Source organism: Chanodichthys erythropterus, chromosome 10 (genome assembly GCF_024489055.1).
Source record: "Chanodichthys erythropterus isolate Z2021 chromosome 10, ASM2448905v1, whole genome shotgun sequence".
NCBI classification, from domain to species: Eukaryota; Metazoa; Chordata; class Actinopteri; order Cypriniformes; family Xenocyprididae; genus Chanodichthys; species Chanodichthys erythropterus.
The window spans coordinates 19,431,728-19,442,500 of NC_090230.1; the positions used below are offsets into that span (position 1 = coordinate 19,431,728).

Genomic DNA, 10,773 nt, shown 5'->3' on the forward strand with positions numbered 1-10,773 from the left:
CGTCACACAAAGGGCTGTTTTTCAGTCTTGTCAAAAAAACCGCGATTCACGTCAAAGTCGCTTTGATTTCAGCTAGTGTTACATTGTGACTTTATGTTTTGGTGTAAATAATGAGATTACGCCCGGGGAATGTTTCGACTCCGATGAAGCACGAGGCTCCAATCATTTATGAGGTTTGATCTTTCACATTGTGGCTCTGATAATTGATCTCAACTTTCAGTTTGGTTTGCAAATACGATTTCCAAACAGTTTTTAAACGATATTATCGTTATTATTAATATTTTAATATTATTTAATATTATTTTTTTCCCAAATATGTATTCTTTGATTTACCCTGTGGTTTCATACAGTTCACTGAATAGCCTACTCATTCTTTTAAAATGTCATATGACTCGTGTCAAAGTCTGAGGTAATCCGTTTTAATGATATTTTAGGAATATTTCCATGTTTTTTTTATCGATTTTTCGATGATTTTGTTACTGTAATGTATCTCGTTATTGTATTGCAAAAAATAAACAAATCAAACTGTAATGATGTATTACTTTTAATAATTATTGAAAATTAATTCTTTAGTATTTTTTAATCTGTTACAGTCGTTTTTACTGTAATGCAAAATACATATAATGATATATTTTTAATTTGAATATAGTTTTAACGAATTTTAATGACTTTTTTGTATTTGCATTTCGTTACTGCTATGCAAAACAAAACTTTGATGTATTATTTTACCTGTAATTTATTTATATCTCATGGAGTTAGTCATTTTAGTCATTTTCAAGGATATTTTTGGGACCATTGCATTTTGCTTTTTGAGATTATTTTAGTAATTAAACATAATTTCCCATTACTGTAAGTGGAAAATCTAATATATATATATATATATATATATATATGATACATTTTAATTTTAATATATTTAGGCATGAAATTTCACAATGAAAAAAATATTTATTTATGTATTTAAAATATGCTTCACATGCAAAAAGTTTTTGAGAGATTTTGAAATAGTGATTTCACAATCAGCAGCATTTTATAGCTGCTGTCATGTGGTTTGAGGTTTGCAGTTTTACTAACTAATGCTGTTCAACTGTCCTCAGGTTTACTTTCATAAAAGAGTTATGGAGAAGCAAGAAGAGGCTTTCAGGATCTCGAGGGTTTGAAAACCGTATGGCACAGGAGAGCTTGTTAGCACAAGAGAACCATAATTGCTCCGCCCTTCCCATGAACCTTTTGCTCGTCCACACCCTTGAATAATAAAACATCCTGGATGAAGCACGACAGCTCTTTGTGTAATCCTTGACTGATCCTGATCGTGAACCAATGGTGCTTTGGTGGCTCTGAAGGTCTTGATGGAGCGTCTGACAGGACTCCGCTGGAATGCCGCCCTGCGCTCTTGTTTTCCCATCCTCACCTGGCTGCCCAGGTATAACCTGACGTGGCTGAAGATGGACGTGATCGCCGGTCTGACGGTGGGTTTGACCGTGGTTCCTCAGGCGCTGGCCTACGCGGAGGTGGCTGGTTTACCTGTGCAGGTGAGAACATTCACATTCTCTCACAGACTCAGTTTGGGGAAGGTTTTCTTGACATATATACACTGTTTTTTTTGTTTTTCAGTACGGTCTGTATTCTGCTTTCATGGGTTGTTTCGTCTACTGTATATTTGGCACGTCTAAAGACATCACACTGGGCCCGACGGCCATCATGTCCCTGCTGTGTTCGGCGTACGTCGATGGAGATCCTGTGTTCGCCGTGGTGCTCACCTTGTTGTGCGGCGTCATCCAGACAGGAATGGCTCTACTTAGGCTGGGTAAGATGGAAAATGGGGTTAATGTTAACATTTAGGCCATATTTTCACTCTATGTTGGTGTGATTCATGCCAAAATCTAGGGTAGATAGTCTGTTTGGTGAATGTAGTATTAGTATTGTTTAAACATTCATGTGTAACATCAAAGTTTACATAAAGTATGACTAAAGTAGCAGAATCAACTGTCCGTAAATCAGTACCGCCTTGAAAACAGGAAGTCTGTGTTTTTTCACTCTCACATAAGTATCAGATTATATTACTTCCTGTGCAACTTCCTGTTGAAGTCTTTGAAGCTGCACACCAAAATATAGCAACAGGTTTTTAAGAGCGTGGCAAATGAGGTTGTGGAAGTGGCTGAATTACATAATAAATGGATAAATCTTTACCGCAGGAGAAACTCAACAACAGAAATGATAATATGTTGTATATTATTTAAATATATACTTTACAATAAGGTTCATTAGTTAACATGAACTAATAATGAACTGCACTTCTACAGCATTTATTAATCTTTGTTAATGTTAATTTCAACATTTACTACTACATTATTAAAATCTTGTTAACATTAATTAATTAATGCCCTGTGAACTAACATGAACAAACAATGAACAACTGTATTTTCATTAACTAACATTAACAAATATTAGTAAATACAGTAACAAATGTATTTCTCATGGTTTGTTCATGTTAGTTAATACATTAACTAATGTTTAACTAATGAACCTTATTGTAAAGTGTTACCATTTAAAGTTTGTATAAGTAATATAAAAATATAACAATAATAATAGTAATTATTATAATTATATTAACATTTTGAGCAATTTTCATATGCATTTTCAGGAATAATATATTTAATGTAATTTGTGTATTATATATATATATATATATATATATATATATATAAACAATTATTATTATTACTACTACTACTATTATTATTCTATAATTTATAAGCGCATTTTAGATGTGTTGTAGCTTTATAATTAAATGAAAATAATGAATTCAAAAAGCCCTTTTTCAGAAATAAAATAAATTAAATATTGAGCACCTTTTAAATGTTTTACTTTATAGTTAAATAATAAAAATAAATAAAAAACATGCAAGATTAATCCAAAAAGCTGAGTTGATTATTTATATATATATATATATATATATATATATATATATATATATATATATATATATATATATGTGTAAAAATTGTGATATATATATATATATATATATATCTCACAATTTATACATATATATAGATATATATAGATATATATCTCACAATTTTTACACTTTTATAATTGTGTTGTAGCTTTATAATTATATGAAAAGTCATTCATTCATTTATCAAAAAAAAAAAAAAAAAAAAATTTGTGACTTAAAAAGTTTTTAATGTGTTTTTTTTTTCAAAGCCAGTCACCTCATCTACTGTTGATTTTGACTTCATTAGGGTTCCTCTTGGACTTCATCTCATATCCAGTAATTAAAGGCTTCACGTGTGCTGCGGCCGTCACTATCGGCTTCGGCCAGGTCAAGGTAAGAATCTTAGATGCCTCTTTTCATTTTAGATGCATATATCTTTAAGAGTTTTTGTGCCCTTTGTCAATCCACTCCATTTGTGCTGCAGAATATTCTGGGTCTGAAGGAGATCCCACAGCAGTTCTTCCTGCAGGTGTACTACACCTTCCACAAGATCCCTGAGGCCAGGTGAGCACACATTTATGTGTTTGACCAAAGAGCTGTTTACATTTTCTAATCCATGTAGTGTTGTTAAAGTGCCCTTATTATGCTATTGTAAAGGCTCCTAATTTTGTTTTGAAGGTCTCCTACATCAGGTTACATGCATCCTGAGTCAAAAAACACTTTAATTTTCTCATAATATACAGTGCAGCATCAGCTCTTTTCTCACAGTTTCTGAAACGGTTCAATCAAGGATTCGGTCTCTCTAAACCCTCCTTTCTGAGTGCCTACTCTGCTCTGATTGGTCAGACGGCCCAATCTGTTGTGATTGGTCTACCGCTTACAGCGTGTGTCGGAAACCAAACGCCCATTACCATATCTGAATTATATCTCTGGATCTTCCTCAGCACTTGATACACAGTTAGGGCCCTATAATTTCCGCGATCACAGAATCGCGGAATCCAGTCATAAAAACGGAATTTACTATATAACGCGGAACGTCACGGAATTTGTCAAATTTTTGATGAATGAATTAAAAGCAGGTCAGTAAATGTAAATTAAATCACGATTATTTTTTTGGTAAAAAATAAAATCCGCATGCGTGCGCCCAACGCTCGCTGTGTTTTCGTCCTCTGTCGCCTCACTATATGAACGCACAAATTCATCTCCAGAGCTGCTCTGAAAGTCACTTCATCAGCATTTAACCACTTCATTTGAGAAAACTACCGTCATAAACACAGAAAAACACAAAGCTCTAGGCAAACCGTCAAAATAAAAGTTCAATTTAACTTGACAGAAACATATTACTGTTGTACAGTAGAATTTAGATAAATTAATTTAACAATAAATTATTAAAATATATTTAAAAAAACATGTTTCTTCCATGTTTTAATTTTAACAGTAAAGCTCTGTTGTGCAGCACATTGTTTGACAAAAAAAGTTTAATTTCATGATAAAAAGATAAATTAAATGGTATGCGTTCATTTGATTGCCAGAAAATTTTAAATACACAACAGAACTTCATAAAAAATTTCATAAAAATATTTTTTTTAATTAATTAATATTGTTGTTTTTAAGAATTCAATTAATTAGACATGCTTTTTGATTATTAAAATGGAATTGAACCATTAAAATGAAATCCAGAAAACAGAATTTGGTAAAAAATAAAATTTGAGGGGAAAGAATAAAACGTAGGGCCCTAAAAAAAAATAATTTTTTTTTTTAACTTATTAAATTGTTGGTGAATTGGACAAGATTCATTATTTCAATAAATTAGACATGCTTTTTGATTAGTAAAATTTAATTTAACCATTAAAATGGAGTAAAACGGAAAAAAACAGGATCCAGAAAAATTTTATCAGAAAAAAACAGGATTTTTTGAGAAAAAATAAAACGGAATTTGGGAAAAAAATAAAACGGATTTTATAGGGCCCTACACAGTGATATGACGAGTGACTATGGTGTTGGTTTTTACCGTATCAGTTTGAGCTTGAGTCCTCATCGTTTGGAAGTGCGGAAAAGTGGATTTGCATTCACAGTGCAGAAAAAAGCGTCTTCTCGACATGTCGACAAACCAAACTTGAACCAAACTCTTGCAGGCCTCAGCTACAACTACAGTGTTTGAGAGTCAAAGTAGACGTTAGCGGACAGCCAATAAAGACCATAGGCTGGCATTATAAAAATGTTCTGTATGTTCGTGCAGGAAGTAAGGCTGGAATTACTGACGTTCTTTCTTCATAGATTAAAAACTCACTTTTTGATCTTTGCAGACCTTTTACTTTCACAAACAGCTATATTACACACTGCATGAAAGGTATTATTCAAAAAAGCATAATAGGGGCACTTTAAATAATCTGTTCTAAGCTGCTTATCTAAATCATCTCTGTTCTCAGAGTAGGAGATGTGATTCTGGGTCTGTGCTGTCTGTTCTTCCTGATCACCATGACACTGATGAAGAATTCTCTGGGTTCTGCTGAAGAAGAGGCTCCTCTCCTCATCCGATCAGCTCGAAAGCTGGTGTGGAGTTTTGCTACTAGTGAGTGCTTGAAAAGTCTTAATGAATCTATAAATGAACCAACAATTATTTAGGTATATCCTTCTTGTGTCCGCAGTCCGGAATGCTCTGGTCGTCATAGCGGCGACGGCTGTTGCGTATTCCTCAGAGGTCACAGGACACCATTTCTTCAGTCTCACTGGGAAAACCGCCAAAGGACTCCCTCCTTTCAAAGCTCCACCTCTTTCAGAGACAGTAGCCAATGGCACGGTGATTACTTTCAGTGACATCGCAAAGGTGAGATATAAGTGTAGTTTGTGATAACAGCCTACCCTCAGAAAATCAAATACTGCCCAATTATATTAAGAAATACATTCATAAATTATTACTTTTTACAATAGGACTGTCAGTAGATTGGGATAATCATGATTGTGTTGTTTTCAGTAAACTGTTTAGATATGATATAGTACAATACAATTTACAATTACAATTATATTTAATTTAGATTTATAATTAAGAATATCAATCATCGAAACATATCAAATATTATATTTAAACATTAAAACTATTTAAATATTAATTAAATGTAAAAAATCATTATTTTTATATATATTTATATTATATAAAATGCAACTACATATTTATATATTGTATATATTGTATAATCAATAATTTATACTGTGTTCGACTGTTTAATATTTTAAAAAATATTTTATATATTCTTTATATTATATTATTTTTAAAAAGATTTAATGTTTTATATTGTCACTGTACTAAAGCCAAAAATAATTAAATATATTTTGGAAAATAATGTAAACTATTTTTTAATATTTATAAAAATATTTAATATATTCTTTATATTATATTATTTTAAAAAAGATTTTAAAGTTTTATATTATCACTGTACTAAAGCCAAAAATAATTAAATATATTTTGGAAAATAATGTAAACTATTTTTTAATATTTATAAAAATATTTAATATATTCTTTATATTATATTATTTTAAAAAAGATTTTAAAGTTTTATATTATCACTGTACTAAAGCCAAAAATAATTAAATATATTTTGGAAAATAATGTAAACTATTTTTTAATATTTATAAAAATATTTAATATATTCTTTATATTATATTATTTTTAAAAAGATTTTAAAGTTTTATATTATCACTGTACTAAAGTCACAAATAAATATATTTTGGAAAATTACTGTTAACCATTTTATTTAATTATACAAATATTTAATATATTCTTTATATTATATTATTTAAAAATATTTTAATGATTTATATTATCACTGTACAAAAGCCAAAAATAATTCAATATACTTTGGAAAATAATGTAAACTATTTTTTAATATTTATAAAAATGTTTTATATATTCTTTGTATTTTATTATTTAAAAATATTTTAAAGTTTTATATTATTACTGTACTAAAGTCACAAATAAATATATTTTGGAAAATTACTGTTAACTATTTTATTTAATTATACAAATATTTTATATGTTCTTTATATTTTATTATTTAAAAATATTTTAAAGTTTTATATTATCACTGCATTTTATGTTATTATACAAATATTTAAGATGTTCTTTATATTATATTATTTTAAAAATATTTTAATGTTTTATATTGTCACTGTACTAAAGCCACAAATAAAAAAATATTTTGGAAAATAATTACTTTCTTCTATGCACTGTTAATTTCAGATGTAAAAAGTAAAAAGATGTAAAAAAAAAAAACATATTTGTTTTTATTCCTTAATATTAGAAAACTATTTCTCTCAATAAAATACTAAAAAAAAAATTGTAAGAATATTATATTTAAAAAAAAAATATATAAAAGCACCCTCTAGCACCCCCTTGTGACCTCCTGGTGGACCCTAAAATACAATCCAAATAGTATACCATAGTATTAGTAAAGTATATGTGACATTTAAGAGATTGTAAGTGGCCAGTCAAGTAGAATAGTGATCATTATTGACCAATCAGGTGTATTTTCTCAGGATTTAGGTGGCGGTCTGGCTGTCATTCCTTTAATGGGCGTTTTAGAGAGCATCGCTATTGCAAAGGCGTTTGGTAAGAGCTTATTTTCTTTAAAATACACCTAGAAGTATCCTTACTTCTATATAAACACCAACACAGACACTGTTTGGATTCATTTGACAGTCTGTTTGTTCTTCATGCAGGCAGCAAGAATAACTACCGAATTGATGCCAACCAAGAGCTCTTTGCCATCGGTGAGTTTCCCCTCCCTTATGAAGTTTTAAACGAGTATAAATGTGTCGTTTCTCATCACAGTGATGTTTCTGCAGGTCTCACAAACATCATGGGCTCATTTGTGTCGGCGTATCCCGTCACAGGCAGCTTCGGGAGGTCTGTCTGCATGATTATGCGTATCATGCTTTTTTACTTTCTTTAGTGTGTATTGTACTGATTAAGCATAAAATGGTCTGCAAAGTTACAAAGCACAGAGTCACTCCAAAGGGAGTTATTCTCTGTCAGTGTGTGACCCTGAAACACCTCCATTATAGTCTTCTGGGAACAAACATGTCAAAATATCCCTCATCTAAATAATTACCACCCAACCAAAATAAAGGGGCTTCATAGAGACAGGAACTAAACACAGCATTACTCACAGACTGGGAAGAGAGGAGCTGCAACAATGTCAAATATGTGAAAAATAATGTTTTTGGAACATTTAAGCATAAAAAAACCTGCTCTAGACCACAAAAACAAAATCAAGCCTTTGAAAAAGGGCACAATGTGGCCTCTTTCAAGTGTCTGTTGGTTTATTCTTCACTTTGTAAGTGTTTTATGTGGTGTTTTCTGTCAGAACGGCTGTTAACTCTCAGACCGGAGTGAGTACGCCTGCTGGAGGGATCGTCACAGGTGACACTCACACTCTGTTATCATGTTGACATATTTAAGATGTACACTGTTTGAAGTCTGTATCTTTCCACAGGTGTTATAGTGCTGCTGTCTCTGGCGTTCCTCATGCCGCTGTTCTTCTTCATCCCTAAAGCGTCACTCGCTGCCGTCATCATCTGTGCCGTGAGTCCCATGATGGACTTCAGAGTGCCTGTCCAACTCTGGAGAGTCAAGAGTGAGACTTTAGCATTACATTATATATAAATAGCAAATAATATTTAATTTTTTTTTTTTTTTTTTTTGTGCACATTAAAATCTAATCGTTTCTCTCAGGGCTTGATCTGCTGCCATTCTTGGTGACGTTTCTGATGAGTTTCTGGGAGGTGCAGTACGGCATTGTGGGAGGTGTGGTTGTTTCTGCTCTCATGTTGTTGCACATCATGGCCAGACCTAAAGTGAAGGTGAGTTTAAAGTTTTTAATTTTATGAAATAGCTGTATATGATGAATGTAGACTGTGAGCCATAAATGAAGGACATTTATTCCAGAAATCCAATTCATGCTTGAGATTTAGCAAATTATCATAAAATCAACAATTTATGCAAAATGTATTAAAGGCGTAGACTCAAAAAATCATATAAGGTACAATTATATTAATTAATGAATTAAATAATAAATTATTAATTAAATTATTAGTTTTGCAGTAGGACTGTCAGTAGATTAAAATAATCGTAACTATTATAGTTTTTTAAATGATGTAATACAATTGTATTTATTACAAATAAAAATAGAAACGATTTGAGTCATTTAACAAAATATATATATTACATATTATAATTTTATATATTATATATATATATATATATATATATATATATATATACATACATACATACAATAACAATAATTATAAAATAAGGTAAATGCATTTTAGTTCAAACACATGTAATCATGCTGTATTTATAAAATATTTGCATTTAAAAAAATAATATTTGTTTGTATAATTGTTCATATGTTCATATGTTCATATGTTCATATATATATATATAAATATATATATATATATATATATATATATATATATATATATATATATATATATATATATACATATATATATATATATATAGTTAAATATTTAAATCTTAATAAGATTTAAAGATATATAGATATATAAATATAAGATATATAAATATATAAAGTTATAATATATATATATATATATATATATATATATATATATATATATATATATATATATATATATATATATATATCTATTTAAATATCAATACATAATATTTAACTATTAATAAATATTACAATAAAATATTATAAATATAAAGTCATAGACTCAAAAAAATCAAATAAGGTGCAATTATATTAATAAATAAATACATAATTATAAAATAAGGTAAATGCATTTTAGTTCAAACACATGTAATCATGCTGTATTTATAAAATATTTGCATTTAAAAAAATAATATTTGTTTATATAATTGTTCATATTGTTTAAGATTTAAATATTTAACTATATATGTGTATATATATATATATATATATATATATATATATATATATATATATATATATATATAGTTAAATATTTAAATCTTAAACAATAAGATTTAAAGATATATAGATATATAAATATAAGATATATAAATATATAAAGTTATAATATATATATACTATTTAAATATCAATACATAATATTTAACTATTAATAAATATTATAATAAAATATTATAAATATAAAGTCATAGACTCAAAAAAATCAAATAAGGTGCAATTATATTAATAAATAAATACATAAATAATTTATCAAATATTTGCATTTAAAAAATAACATTTGTTTATATAATTAACTTTATATATATAAATATATAAAGTTATATATATACTATATATATATATATATATATATAATATACTATTTAAATATCAATAATATTTAACTACTAATAAATATTACAATAAAATATTAATGTTTTTATAAAAAAAATAAATGCATTTCAGTTGCTGTAAGTAGAACAAAATGATTAATCTATTAAAAGATTATTCTTTTGTTTGGAAAAAATATATATTTCTATTTGATAATAGATAATTCCTATTAATTTCTTTTTCTTTCTAAGATAAATATAGTATGAAAGTATGAAGTATGAAAATGTCACCTCTTGTAAAATGAGCCGCATGCAGCAGCAGTCAGTCAGTCAGTCAGGTGTTGCTGGTGTGTGTTCAGGTGTCTGATCACGGTGTGGCGGTTCTAGAGGTGGACAGTGGGCTGAACTTCCCCGTGACGGAGCATCTCAGCAGACTCGTGTACACACACGCTCTTCATGGTGAGACACACACATTCTCTCTCTCACACACACACATGCTTTCTTTCCCTCAGCTCATGTCCTTGAGTGCTCATGCTTTCGTGTCTGTCGTCTG

General features: G+C 29.0%; 1 protein-coding gene across 1 annotated transcript in view; it reads left to right on the forward strand.

Annotated features, from left to right (window-relative positions):
- Positions 1 to 37: 37 nt before the first annotated feature.
- The window catches only part of slc26a11 (solute carrier family 26 member 11), a 12,000-nt gene continuing 1,264 nt past the window's right edge, over positions 38 to 10,773 (forward strand). The window contains exons 1-14 of the mRNA XM_067396407.1: positions 38 to 173; positions 1,098 to 1,532; positions 1,615 to 1,807; positions 3,249 to 3,334; positions 3,426 to 3,505; positions 5,371 to 5,513; positions 5,590 to 5,768; positions 7,475 to 7,547; positions 7,658 to 7,708; positions 7,784 to 7,844; positions 8,305 to 8,360; positions 8,434 to 8,574; positions 8,673 to 8,800; positions 10,580 to 10,679. Coding sequence (XP_067252508.1) covers positions 1,350 to 1,532; positions 1,615 to 1,807; positions 3,249 to 3,334; positions 3,426 to 3,505; positions 5,371 to 5,513; positions 5,590 to 5,768; positions 7,475 to 7,547; positions 7,658 to 7,708; positions 7,784 to 7,844; positions 8,305 to 8,360; positions 8,434 to 8,574; positions 8,673 to 8,800; positions 10,580 to 10,679 — 1,474 coding nt within the window. The 5' untranslated portion in view covers positions 38 to 173; positions 1,098 to 1,349. The remainder of the gene's footprint in view (positions 174 to 1,097; positions 1,533 to 1,614; positions 1,808 to 3,248; positions 3,335 to 3,425; positions 3,506 to 5,370; positions 5,514 to 5,589; positions 5,769 to 7,474; positions 7,548 to 7,657; positions 7,709 to 7,783; positions 7,845 to 8,304; positions 8,361 to 8,433; positions 8,575 to 8,672; positions 8,801 to 10,579; positions 10,680 to 10,773) is intronic.